General features: G+C 31.9%; 1 protein-coding gene across 13 annotated transcripts in view; it reads right to left on the bottom strand.

The window, feature by feature from the left end:
- Positions 1 to 15,559, bottom strand: part of CDC42BPA (CDC42 binding protein kinase alpha) — a 239,835-nt gene that overhangs the window by 132,765 nt on the left and 91,511 nt on the right. For all 13 annotated transcript variants that reach the window (XM_032466574.1, XM_032466571.1, XM_032466572.1 and 10 more), the window contains exon 6: positions 9,800 to 9,893. In XM_032466574.1, the coding sequence (XP_032322465.1) occupies positions 9,800 to 9,893 (94 nt within the window). The remainder of the gene's footprint in view (positions 1 to 9,799; positions 9,894 to 15,559) is intronic.

Below are 15,559 nucleotides of genomic sequence, written 5' to 3'. Positions count from 1 at the left end.
GAAGAAAATGAAACTTACCTTTAAAGTGATGAGACAAAATAATTGTCAATATTATATTCCCTACCTGCCTAAATTATAAGAATGAGGGTTAAATAAAGGTTCATATAAAAACTGAGTGAATTACCACAAATAGACCTTTTCAATTAAACAGAAGTACTAAAGGATATGCTTCAGAAATATGGAAGAATGTGACACTGGAAGCAATTGAGAACAAAGGTATTAATAAACTTTAATATACATCTAAATGGTCATCATCAGATAAAAATAATGATAAAGAGAAGGAGAAAGAGGACAACAAAGACTAAGAGGAAGGGGAGGAGGAGCAAGAGAATAACGAAACAGAGGAGAACAACTACTTGAAAGTTGAAAAATAAGATGGAACTAAAATATTAGAAAACAACGTTACTGAGAGCAATTAGGATTAAAATGTTGTTTTCTTGGTTTTCTAATTTTTATTTTTTATTTACTTTTTTATTATTATTTTTAATTGTGGCAAAGTACCCATAATATAAAATTTACCATCATAACTATTTCTAAGTGCACAGTTCAGTGTCACTAACATCAACATTTACATTGTTGTACAAACATCACTATCAACCATCTCTAAAACCCTTTTCATCTTGAAAAACTAGAAATCTATACCCATTAAACAGTAACTCCTCTATTCCCCCCTTATTCTAGGCCCTGACAACCATCACTGTATTTTCTATGAATTTGACTACTCTAGGTAGCTCATGTAAGTGAAATCACACAATATTTGTTCTTTTGTGTCTGGCTTGTATCACTTCACATAGTGTTTTCAAGGTTTATCCATATTGTAGCATGTATCAGAATTTTCTTCATTTTAAGGCTGAAGAGTATTCCATTGTACGTATATAGCACATTGTCTTTATCCATTCATCTGTTGGTGGACACCCAGGTTGCTGACATCCCTTAGCTATTATGCATAAGGATGCTATGAATATGGATGAATAAATAACTTTGACACCCCGCTTTCTATTCTGTGGAGTATATATCCAGAAGTGGAACTGCTGGATCATACAATAACTTTATTTTTAGTTTTTTGAAGAACCGTTTTCCTAGGTGGCTACAGCATTTTACGTGTCTAACAACAGTGCAGGATTCCAGTTTTCCCACATCTTTGTCAAAACTTGTTGTTTTTTTATAGCAGCCATCCTAATGAGTGTGAGGTAGTATCTCATTACAGTTTTGATTTACATTTCCCTAATGACTAATGAGGTTGAGCATCTTGTCATGTGCTTATTGGCCATTTGTGTATCTTCTCAGGAGAAATGTCTGTTCATTCAAGTCCTTTGCTCACTTTGAATTGTGTTTTTAGTTTGTTATTGAGTTGTAGGAGTTCTTTATATAGTCTGGATATTAACCTCTTATCAGACATATGATCTGCAACTATTTTCTCCCATTCTATAGGCTGCCTTTTCACTAAGGTAACTGTGTCCTTTGATGCACAGAAAATTTTAATGATAATATAGCCCAATTTATCTATTTTTTTCTCTTGTTGCCTGTTGTTTGGTGTCATACCCAAGAAATCATTGCCAAATCTAATGTCATAAAACTTCTCCCCATTCCTACTATGTTTTCTTCCAAGAGTTTTATAGTTTTAGCTCTTACATTTAGGTCTTTGATCCATTTTTAATTTTTGTATATAGTATAAGATAAACTAAGTTTTTTTTCTTGATTAGGAGTATGGTGGAGAAATTGACTCTAGACTTTAGGTAAACAATAAATGTTAAAACTTTAAAAATAAATATTTAAATATTTGAAATAGGATATTAAATATCTGAAATAGAATATTTACCTTCCACAGGATAAAAAAGAAATAAAACTGAATTTGACCAAGCCAATAGAAGGTAGGGAAGAAGAGAAGGAAAAAGAAAAAGCGCTCGTTTAACAAACAAGCAAATCCTATAGTAAATAGTACAAGATAAAACACTAAAAATAAATACAAATACACTGATAACCATGAAATTCATCAATGGATTAAATTCACCTATCAAAAGACAGCATTATCACACCAGATGACAAATAAAACCAAAATGAACAATTAAAAAAAAAATCAGCAATAATCTTTCTAATACACCTAAACATAAAGTCACATAAAGGTTAAAAATAAAGGGATAGAAAAGACACACCAAGCATATGTTAAACAAAAGAAAGTTAAGGTAGCTAAATTAATATCAATCAAACTATATTCTAAAGCCAAGATATTATTAGGATTTTAAAAAATTTATTAACCTAATTATAAAAGAAAAGACCCTGGAAGAGCAATTTTGCATATGTACCTAACAACACAGTTATAGAAGAGTTGTGAAAACATTGATAATTACAGGGAAAAATTAATAAATTCAACATTATAATAAGGATTTTTAAATAAATAGATTAGAAGGAAATAAAACTGATAAGAATATTAAAAATCTGAACAACAAAGTTAACAACTTTAATCAAATAGGCATGTATAGAAACCTGCACCCAAAAGTCAGAAAAAGTATATTATTTTCAAATAAACATGTAACAGTTATAAAAATTGGCCTGTTATAAAATTAAAAAGCAATCTTGAAAAATGCCAAAAAACTGATAACTAAGAGTAAAAAATAACTTTCTCCAGTAAAAAATAACTTTCTATAAATAACCAAATAAATAAATAAACATAATACTATTAATATTAAAAGAAATACATCTAAATAATTAATGGTCCACACAAGAGTTCTAACTAAAGTTGGAAAACTTTTAGAAGTGAAAAATAGTAAAATGTTCTATATTAAAATTTATGAAGTAAAAGTAAAGGACAAATAACATGATGAATGAAAAAAGAACAAAACTACACATACAACAGAGATTTTTAAATTAGAAAGAGTGTAATCTGAATGACTTTATACCAGTAAAATTGACAACTCAGAGAAAATAGATAATTTTCATAGAAAAAATATAACTTACCAAAACTGACTCAGGAAGAAATAGAAAACCAAAGAGACCTATAACCATTAAAAAATTTCAATCAATAGAATAAAATCTACCTGGAACAAACAAAATAAAATAGAACAAAACAAAACCTCACCAAAGCAAGGGTGATTTAAAAGTAAGTTCCACCAATTATAAATAAGAAACAGATAACCTCTGTATTATATAACTTGTTCAAGAGCCAAAATGGGTAACAGCAGGAAATAAGGCTCCCCTGTTCATTTTATAAGGCTAAAATAACCTTGTTTGTATTCAAAACAAGACAGACAAGAACAATTTGAGAAGGAAGATTGTACTACAATCTTAGATATGATCACTGTCAGGTATGAATCTCAGGTAACAATTTAATATAAAATTTTAGTATGGCTAATCTAGCAATTTGTTCAAATATATCAATACAACTTGACGATAAAGTTATGTTTATATTCAAACAACGGATGATTTAATATTGGACAATCTGTGTCATTCATCATACTAACAGATTAAAGGAAAAACACCCTAATATCATCCCAATGTATGCAGAAAAATCATTTGATTACAACAGTAACAACCGTAACAACAAACTCTTGGTAATCAGAAACAGAAATGTCCTTAATCTGATGAAGAATATATATCAAAACTTTTCAGCAAACATCATACTTAATTTGAAACTATGAAAAAAATAACCAATGAAGTCAGGAACAAAGCAAAGAAGTTCCCTATTACCATACCTATTCAATATTGTGTTGAAGGTCACTGACTGCATGATGAGAAAAAAATACAGCAAAACAGCAATATGAGGATTGGAAAGGACAAAACCCAAAGCTGGTCATTATTTGCAGATTATAAAAGTGCCTAGGCAGAAAAATACACATATACGCATAGAATACTAATAAAAAAATTTAGCGAACTTGTTAGTTTCAAGATCAATATACAAAAATCAATCATGTCTTAATAGCAACAAACTATTAAACTACAAATTTTTTAAGTTACTCATTTGTAATAGCCAAAAAAAAATCTAACAAATATAGGTTATGGTTTTACAGTGAATATTATTATAAAACTTCATTAACAGACATTAAGAGAAAAATCTAAAACAATGAAGACACACACCATATTCACAGATAAGAAGATTCCATGTTATAGACATAAATTTTCCTAAATTCAGTACAGGTCTACAAGCCTGTATAACCCTAACAATCATATGGAAAAACAAATGGCTAAGAATAGACAAGACAATTTTAGAGAAAGAAAAAAAATTATACCAGGACACCCACTCACAGAAATTGACTTCTTATAAAGGTACAGTCATTAGGATAGTATAGTTTTAACTCAGATGTGATAGCCAAAAAGCAAGCTGAAACTTAAGTTTGGAAAGTCGCAAAACTTACAAAAAGGTTAAAATTGAAGCAACTAAGGGATAAATTGGGAGTTAGAGATTTGCAGATACTAACTACTATATATAAAACAGATAAGCAACAAGTTTATACTGTATAGCACAGGGAACTATACTCAATACCTTGTAGTAACTTATGGTTAAAGAAAATTTGAAAATGAATATATGCATGTTCCTATATGACTGAAGTATTATGCTATACACCAGAAATTGACACAACATTGTAAACTGACTATACTTCAATAAAAATATCTATATAAAAATTTTTTTAATTTAAAAAAAATGACCTACAGAAAAACTGAAGCAACTGCCCAGGTAATAAATAATAACCACACAAAGTCATAATCACAACATTTCAGAATACGGGGAATAAACAGAAAATCCTAAAAGCTTTCAAATAAGGGGGGAAGGTTGTAATAGAAGGACTGAGAATTCGAATGGCATCAGATGTCTCAACAGTAAATTAGAAGGCAATGTAATGCCTTCTAAATTCTAAGAGAAAAATAAGTTCAAATCTGTAATACTATGTCCAGTCCAGACAAATTCTCAATCAAGTATGAGGGTAGGAATGAAGGCATTCTCAGACATCCAAGATTATGAAATATTTCCTTCCAATGGAACCTTTCTCAGGCAGCTACACCAAATGAGAAGAAAGACAGACATGTGCTCCAGGAAACAGAGGATCCAACACTAGAGAGCAACATGTGAATTCCATGATGATGAAGAAAGGAAATCAAGAATGACAGGAGGCCTACAGGACAGTCTAGATTAGAATGGAAGAATGCAGGACTCCAGACAGGGGAGCCACTAAGTTATTTACTGTGTCTAAGAGAAAAAAAGAATTGCTCTATTTCTGAATGTGTGGTGAAGAGTTTGGGGATAAATGGTTACATAAAAAAACTAAGTAAAGCAAAGGGGTCACTTACTCCAGGGAGAACAAAAAGTTGTTCCAGAAAAGAAATGTAATTAAAATAAACCGCATGGCACAGTTATACATAACATTTGTATAATCATTTAAAAAACTGAACAGGATTTAATGAAAGACTGTGTGATAATTACAACATTGAGAAGATAGAGAAGAAATGTAAAGATTGGCTGAGATGGATGCATGAGACCTGAATCCGCAGGAAATTATTAGACAATACCTAAAACTAAATGATCAAGAGACAGTGGCATGAAAATAATTAAAAATATGTAAGTAAAAGAAACAATAGAAGGAAGAGACAAAAGATTTGTATGCGTCTGCCTCTGAAAAAAGAGACTTGGAGGTAGGAAGAACCAGGACAAAGTATTGCTGGTTTTTTGTGTCAAGTCTTCTAAAATATGCACAGATCACTTTGATAAAAAGTAAAAGTAAAATAGAAATAAACAAGTAAAAAGAAGGTTTCTTCATTATAATTTTCTAAATGGAGGACCAACATGCTACTATTTCCAGGAAATTTATTTTGAGATTATCAATAAAGAATGAATGACTAGGAAGACACACTAGAATTTCAGGAATAAATCTGATCAGGGGAAACTCATCTAGGCAGAAACAGTACTCAGTGCACTCTGGACCACACAAGGATTTGGAGGGCTGGACATCAGACACCAGAAGAGGAGCCCCAGCTTTGAGTCTAGGGAGCTTATAACATGCAGGATTAGGGAAACACTAGCTTTGCCCTGGAATTATTCTCCAGTGTAGTTCTCTGCTCTCCAAAATTGTGAGTCACAACTTCCTGATGCCACAGACAACCTGACTTTAATCCGTTTTCCCAACTCAGCAAGAACACCATGCTATTTCTCTCTCTCATGTCATACCTAGCACTATCCATATCCCACTTTACATTTCACACACGTGCAATTCTTAGAGCAGTATAATTCCATACACCTACCTTACATTGTTTGTGTGACTATTGTCAGATCTTTTACTTCTACATATGTCACAAGCCCCACATTAAAATGTTATTTTTGCTTTTAATACAGATGCCTTTTATGTAAATTTTAAAAGGAAAATTAATGGTCTTTTTTCTTTATCCTACAGATCTTATTTATCATATATGATATTCTTTACCATACACATCTAATTGTCCAAATGGTATCATTTCCCTTGGCATAAAGGATATTCTTTAGCATCCAGACCTCTTTCATTTATCTAAAAACATCTTTAATTCACCTTCATTTTTGAAGAACATTTTTGCTTCCTATAGAATTCTTGGTTTATGGACTTCTCTTTTTTCTTTCAGCATTTTAAAGATATCATTCCATGATTTCTGATGCGAGCTCAGTGGTTATTCTTACCATTTTCCCATGGTATGTAATGTGTTTTTTCTTCTGGCTGCATTCAGTTTTTTTTCTTTATCTTTAATTTTCAGCATTTTAATTGTGATGTGGCCAGGTGTGGTTCCTTTTATAACCCTGAGATATGCTAGGATTCTTAGACCTGTCTTTTCATCACATTTGGTAAGTATGAGCCTACAAATGTTTTCTATTCCTGAGATAGGAAACCTAGGATTCTAACTGTATGGATATCTGAGCCTATATTTATTTTGCTTTAATTTTTTTCCTTTCTGTTCTTCAGATTGGATAATCTCTATTTATCAGTCTTCAAAATCACTGGCTCTTTCTTCTCATTTCTAATCCACTGTTAACCTTCTCCTGTGAATTTTTTATTTCTGTTACTATAATTTTCAAGTTCTAAAAAATTTATTTGATTTATTTTTCTGCTGAAATTCCTTGTCTGTGTAATCTTTAAGAATATTATTTTCCTTTGATTCTTTAAATATTTTTATGATAGTTTCAATAAGTCTCTGTCTGGCAAGTCGAACCTAGTGTTACCTAGGTTTCTACTGACTATCTTTTATTTTTTAACTCTGTATCACAATCCCTTATCCTGCCCCCAATTTTCCTTTGGTCTAGTGATTTTTGATTGAATGCTGGTCATTGTCAATAGGATACTGTAGATAGCATGAATTCTGTTATCTTCCTCTGAAGAATACTAATTCTTATTTAAGTAGATAAAAAAATACTAACTGATCTCCTTGAACATGGGTTGGCTTACATTTATACCCTTTTAGGGCAGATTTATTGAAAACCTAAGATTCAGCTCAAGCCTCTTAATTTGGAGGACCACTTTCAAACTCTGTTGATCTTATCAGGACTTGGATTTAGACTGTTAGGTTTAGTGTAAGCCTCACATGTTACAAACGTGTTAACTAGCTCTCCAGGTCCAATATCCCAGTGCCCCAAGCACTGTGTCTCCTCCTGCCCTACTTGACTTCAAGTAATTTAGGTTTTTAAATGGATACCATCTATTTGGTAATTCTCATATATTTTTTATAGTTGGCCTTCCATATCTGCTGGCTCCACTTTTGCAGCTTCAACCAACTGTGGATCCAAAAAAATTTTTTTAATAGAGTTACTGTATGATCCAGCAATCCCACTCCTGGACATATATCCAGAGAAAAGTGTAATTCGAAAAGATACCTGCACCCCAATGTTCACAGCAGCAACATTCACAATAGCCAAGACATGGAAACAACCTAAATGTCCATCGACAGATGAATGAATAAAGAACATGTGGTGTATACACAATGGAATATCACTCAGCCATAAAAAAGAATGAAATAATGCCACTTGTAGCAACATGGATGGACCTAGAGATGACCATACTAAGTGATATAAAAGTTAAACAAATATATGATATCACTTTATGTGGAATCTAAAAAATGAGACAAATGAACTTATTTACAAAACAGAAATAGACACAGAAAACAAAGTTACAGTCACCAAAGGGGAAAACAGAGAGGGGAGGGATAAAATAGGATCTTGGGGTTAGCAGATACAATCTACTATATATAAAACAGATAAACTTCAAGGTTCTACTGTATAGCACAAGTAACTATATTCAGTATCCTGTAATAACCTATAATGCAAAAGAATATGAAAAAGTATATATATATATATATATATGTGTGTGTAACTGAATTACTATGCTGTATACCAGAAACACAACATTGTAAATCAACTATACTTCAATAAATATATATATTTTAATCTTCCAGAAAGTTCCAAAAAGCAAAACTTGAATTTGTCACTTGCTGTCAACTATTTAGATAGCATTTACATTGTATTTACAACTATTTATATAGTATTTACATTCTATTAGGTATTATAAGTAATCGAGAGATGATTTAAAGCATAAAGGAGGATATGCATCGATTATATGCAAATATTACATCATTTTATATAAGGGGCTTGAGCATCTACAGAGTTTACTATCCATGGGGGCTCCTGGAACCAATCCCCCACAGATACTAAGGAATGACTGTACTACATCTATACAGCCCAACCATCAGGAGATAGCCCCACACGGATGTTTTAGCCCTCTCTCTGTACAATTCCCTCCTTTCCAATGTCAAGCCCTGCAAATTCCAGCTGCCTCAGCTAACTCAACTCTGATCTCTTCCTCCTCAGCAATGTAAGGCTCTGCTTTATATCTAACTCTCTGCATCAGAGTCAGCAAACGGTTCCAATCCTGGGAAATGGTGAGGCATACCTCATGAATCCATTTCTCTTGGAGATAACAGTCTTGTGTTTCCTGTTGTCCACTTCCTAAAAACAGCTATCTCAAATATTACATCCAGTTTTATAGTTATTTACAGTGAAAAAGACAATTTGGTACCAATTATACTCTGTATCATGGCCAGAGGCAGAGTCATATAATCTGTTTTTCAAAAGTTATCTCCTTAGGATAAATTTTCAGACGTTAAATTACTGGTCCAGAATAATGCGACATTTTCATGGCCTTTGCAATGTGCTATATTAAATTGCTTACCAAAAAGTTTCTACCAATTAAAATGAGGTATATTGGGACCTCTGCTATACACCTAGGAAACTGAAGTAAATACTACAACAATAACAACAAACACAGAATAAAATTGGAACATGTAAACTTTTACGTGAGTGAAAGAATGTAACAGAGGGGCTTAGGGTTAGCAAAACTAAAGCAAATGGTAACATAAAACTCAATCAGCCTAGAGGACTTTCTGATAAAAGCATTCACTTGTTGAACACCGTCCCTCAGGAAAACTAGACAACTAGTGAAGAAAGATAAAATAAATAAAAGTGAAGAAGGAGTAGTATTTTCTTTTTCCATGTGGGGTTTATTTTCTTCACTCCTCTGGAACTGTTAAAATATCTCAAGTACAGTATCAATCTTAAAATAATTAATATAAGTAGTTGAAAATGATATATGACTTTACAGATAAGCCCTGTTATGAGTAAGTATGCCTAAATATGTATGTATGTAAGTATGCTTTGAGGAAGGAAGTGGAGTATAGAAAGACAAATGGATGGAGATGCCTGATAGATAAAATGAATAGATGGATTCTAAAACAGATAAAGAAGACAAGTAGCAAGGGAAGTGTCTGTGGGTAAAATAATTTAAGATTTATCTTTATTTACCGTTCCATCTTCCATCAGCTTCAGACAAGAACCAAAATCTGCTAACCGAATATGTCCATTCATATCCATCAATATATTGTCAGGTTTGATGTCCCTGAAGAAATAGATACATTCAATTTTTAGTTGGGAAAAATAAATACAATCAATATCTTGGTAAGATAACCATTTTTTTCTGAAAATCTCAACTTCTTTTAAAATTAATACTCTAAGAACATATATTTCTTTAGACTATTTATGGGTTCAAATCCTGGCTCTGATTCTTATTAAAACTTTTTTAAACACATGCAATTTTAGTGTTCTGGATATAAGTACTGTGGTAATTTTGATTTGGGTTAAATTAATCTTACCGTCCTTCCTTTAGATTTGCACGGATTCCAACATGACCATGGTATGCCTACTTTGTGCATACAGAGAAGAGCCATGATTACTTGATACTCACAAAATGTACTACCCTCTAGCCCATGACATTGAACAGGAAAAAATATACTTCCTAGACTCTGAACGTAAATGTAAATAAATTAATTTTCAATTACTGCAGGTTGTTACAACACAAAAAGAACTGCTTCTTAAAGCTGATTCAGAAAACTAAAACAACTTCTTAATAGGATCTATCTTATGTAAAACTGGCTTGTAAGATATCCAAATCTAATTAATAACAAACTAAATCATGCCAGTTTTTTACATTTGTTTTTATATTTGAATAATGAAAACTGTTGCAAACCTTCAGTGGCAGCTTTCCCACTACAATGGAAGAGCTGAATAATTCTAACAGACTATGGCCTTCAAAGCCTAAGATGTTTCCTATCTGGTCCTTTATAGAAAAAGTTTGCTGACCCCTATTGTAAATGAGATGATTGCTTAATACAGACAGGCAGATAGACCAAAAACATCACCTGTATAGGGAACTGGCTTCACAGTCCTCAACATTCAAAATTTATAACAATATAACTGTCATAAATGCTATATTAAGAAAAGATTTTCTGTGGTTTAGAAACATCAAAGAACTACACTTTAGTTCTGGAAGAAACCTTAGAAATTATCTAGACAATTTTTAGATGAGGGGAAAACTGTATTTTATTTTATTCTTTGTTTAAAAAAATTTTAAGCTATATAGTCACTATACATAACTGCTACTGGTATCTCACTCAGATTTTAAAGGAGACTAAAGGAATTACAAAGACAGGATACATAAATATCAACAACATTTTTGGCCATGTAAAAAACAGAAACTATTAAAATGCAATAAGACAAATAAATTGTATTTACATACTTATAATAAATAATAAAATGGAAAATATTTAACAAGAAACTATAGACAGTACTGACACTCTCCAAGTATCCCATTATGCTTCCTGATATCATCCCCTTCCTCCATTCCCTATCCTGAATTTGGTGTTTACCATATCCATACATATTTTTTATATCATTAGTACACATATACACAACCACTGAGATTATGGGAAGCATTTTTCTCAATGTCTTTAAACTTTATAACTGATACTATTATCATGCATAGCTTTTGCAACTTCGTCCTATTCTAACATTATGTTTCTAAAATGTATCCATGTTAACACATATTGTTCTAGTTCATTAATTTTAATTGCCATATGGAGTATTTTCATATATTCAATTTATGTATCAATTCTGATTATGGAATTTAGATTGTTTCCAACAATTTTAGATAGTTTTAGATCTTTACTTTGCTACTACACAAAATTCTGAGATGAATATTTTTACAAATATCTCCTTGTGCTCACATGGGAACATTTCCCCAGGCTGTCTATCTAAAAGTGGAACTGCTATAATAAAAAGTCACATACATCTTCAACTTTACTAGCAGGATTACTACTAATCTTTTTTATATTCTCAGTGGTCATCTTAGATTCCTCTTCTGTAAACTGTCGCTTAATATCCTTTGCCATTTTTTCATACTGTATGTGTACTGTTTGTTTTCTGGTTAATCCAGGAATTCTGTTTATTCAATTTAGGTACATTACAAATCTCTTCTCCCAACAGATAAGCTTGTTTTCCACATTATTGGTAGTGTCTTTCTTATTTGTAAAAAAGTATTTATTGGAATCTTTATAATTTATAATTCGAATTTTTTGGGTTTTTTTTACTATGTTAAACTTTACTGAGGTATAATCGACAAATAAAATTGTAAAATATTTAAAGTGTACCAAATGATGATTAATTTGATATATACAGTGAAAGAACTCCCAACAGTGAGTTAACACATCCATCATGTCACCTCACATATTTACCTTCTTTTTTTTTTTTTTTTTTTTTTTGGTGAGAATACTTGTTGTACCCTCTTAGTAATACAGTATTATCAGCTATAATCAGGATGCTATACATTAACTCCTCAGATCTTACTTGTCTTATAAAGTTTGTACCCTTTTAACAACCTCTCCCTATTTCCCATACTGCCAGCCCCTGTCAACCATCATTCTACTCTCATAATTTGTGTTTTCCATCCTAAGAAAGCTCCCTTATCTCCTCCTCCAGGAATCATACAGTGTCCTACGTTATCTTTTATACGTTTTAAAGTCTTACTTTTCATTTCAAGTCTTTAATCTCCCTGGAATTGATTTTTGTGTGTAGTGTGAGATAAAGACCACACTGTCTTTCTTTCTGTCCCAGTACCATTTATTGAATGACATCCTTTCTAATACTACCTAGATCATAAATCAAGTGGATCTGTTTCAGGTTTTCCAGTGCAATTTCACTGAACAGTCTTTAGAACAAAAGGGAGCTTATTGACAATTACCAGGTGCAGTAACAAAATAGGCATGAACAGGAACTATCTGAGAGGTATGGTCACCCTGTCTATATGCCTATACCTAGACCAATACCATACTGTCTCAATTATGCGAGCTCTAAAATGACCTCTCCATACTAGTAGACCATGTTTTTAAATTGCCATGGCTCTTCTAGATGAGTACTAGAATTAGGTTAATTATGTTCCATAAAATACATTGAGATCTTAACAGGAATCACAATGATTTTATAGATTAATCTGAAGAGAACTAATATCCTTACAATATGATTCTTTCCATACCTGTATTGAGTTAATTAACATTATAGATATATCCTACTTAATGCATATAGTTATGTTATGTACTAGTTATATCTTCTTTTATGTGCTTAGATAATATTGAATGCTTTTCCAAGAGAGCTTATACTACTTTTATTATCTATAGTCTCAGGTGCCTTACAGTTTTGCTGCTACTGTGGATAGGATTTCCTTCATAGAAGGAAATCTCATTTTACTTCCAGTTTTAATGGGAATGTTTCTAATGTTTCACCATTAAGAATGATCTTTGGTTTAGACTTTCAATAGAAACTCAGTATTAGGAGAATTGCCTTCTATTCCCAAACTGCTAAACGTATCAGGAATGGATATTCAATTTTTTTGGTCATTTTTAAGTATTGAGATTATATTATAGTTTTTCTGTCTTAATCTATTAATACAGTATATTACATTAATAGATTTTTTTTTAATGTTGAAACTCCCTTGCATCCTGGGATAAAACCTACATGGCCATAATTTTTTTTAAATATCATGTATCACTGAGTCTAAAGTTCCATTGATTGAAAAGGTACACCATTATGTCATGTACCACTAAAAGAGGGAATACATTGACTATTATAATTTTAGAAGCCATTTATTTAAAAGTTTCGGATATATTAAATTGAAAAATAAGTACCTTTGTATTGATAATATATAATATATATACTGCTGGGTTCCATTTTTATTTAGACTTTTGTTTTTATATTCATAAGTGAAATTGTTCCAGATAAAGTTCTCTTCTTATACTATCCTTGTCAAGTTTTATTGCTTACATTTTACTATCCTCATAAAGTGAGGTAAATGACTTCCCAAAATTTCAAATATTCTGAAATAACTTATACAGGATTCAATTACTGCTTTCTTAAAAGTAAAAGAGAACTCATCCATAAAACCACACAGAGTAAAAGAATGTTCATAGGAGCTATAATCATAACAGCTCAAAACTGGAAAAAATACAAATGGCCATCAACAGGTAGGTGGATAAACTGTCATATGTTTACACAGCGGAAGACTATTCAGCAATAAAGAAAGATCATTTGATATATGCACCAAATTGGATGAATCTTAAAAACTTTATACTAGTTGAGTTTTATTTGAACTATGTGTAGTATTATTTGATTTGAATTACTTAAAAACCAATATTACATGTATATGTGAGTCATTTAATCCAAGGATATGAAAATGTTTTGACTAAGCTGCTATGATCATCTGCAGTCAGCAATATTTTTCAGTCAAAACAATTAATTAATGTGTATCAAGATCATAAATACAGTGTTATAATGATAACACTAATTGGTTTCTGCTTGTTCAACAGAGAATACAATTACACATTTCATGTAATATGTTGCCTAATGATTCATTCCACATACTCACCCAGTTTATTCCCTGGCTGAAAAAGAAGTCTTTCTGTTCCTAAAATGGTCTCTATTTGAGTTGATAGAAACTCTCCTAATCTTCTGAACTAATGAAACCTCAGGAGAGTATGAGCTATTCCTTAGTCATCTGTTAGGTTTGAAAATATTTATGTTTTATTTTTGTCTGAGGGACAAAGTAAAATGTTGATATGAGGCAGAACTGAAAGGATTCATACAGAAAAAGAAAAGATGACTTTTCTATCTAGCTGATACTAAAATGACCTAAATTATTGGAGACAAGGAAGGCCTAAAACTTTTATAAGCCCATGCACTTTACTACCTCAAACAAAGGAAAACGTGTCCCTTACTCCTTTTTCAACCAAAGATTACAGCTTGACCTTTTGTGGTTCCTTTTCCTTTCAGGATTGTTTACGACGTTCATCTAAATTGAATTTCACAGTGGCCAAAAGAAAAATGTCTGGGAGAAAGCACACAAAATACGATCTGAATTGGGCCTAACATGTACAAGGATAGCCCTGGTTCCTTTTGCACTTCAGGTTTTTGAAGTGTGGGCAAAGAGAAAAGGGCTGCAGATTCAAATCCCCACAAACATTAGGGGATGCATCTGCTGACCACATCCATTATCTGAATCACAAATGCTCTTAATCACGTCATAAGAATGTTCTCACTGTAGCAGAGGAATGGAAAGAGATCCCAAGTGTAAAATGAATAGAAAGATGGTTACATAATTGACATACCTAAGAGGTTCTTTTCTATCACCGAGAAGAGCTAGGATCAAGCAAAAGTATCTATCTGTTCTCTCTACAAATAATTTGATCACTGAACCATGGTTTTGGCATCTTAAAGGCCACATAAAGAAGAAAATGTTTAACTGTCAGTAATTGCCTGACAAAACCTTTTTGAATAAAGTAATAGTTATAAAGTTATCTATCATTACATCTGTGCAAGAAATGCAAATCTTTCTTTACATTACCATTGAAATGTACTGTCAGATTTTAAAAGGAATTTGAGTGCAAAAAAGAAGTTGTTATTTTTTTAGTTTTTCCTTTCCTTCAGCTGCCCATTAGGCAGAAAATGTTTTGTTTGAGATGACAAATAACCTTTTAATTGCCAAGTCCAGCGGAATCTTTTCAGTTTGAATCCTATAATGATTTTGCTATGACATCTGACAATGCTGATTATTCTCCCAACTATTAACACTTTCTTCTCTATTTATTTTCTCAAGCAAGATCAATTCTTCTCAGTCTTCTTTCCTGATTCCTTTTTCCAAAGGCATACTCCCTGTTCCGCTAACGCTGTCCCTCCCTTAGG

The sequence above is a fragment of the Camelus ferus genome, chromosome 23, assembly GCF_009834535.1.
Source record: "Camelus ferus isolate YT-003-E chromosome 23, BCGSAC_Cfer_1.0, whole genome shotgun sequence".
NCBI lineage: Eukaryota > Metazoa > Chordata > Mammalia > Artiodactyla > Camelidae > Camelus > Camelus ferus.
This window is presented reverse-complemented; position numbering and strand designations above follow the sequence as displayed.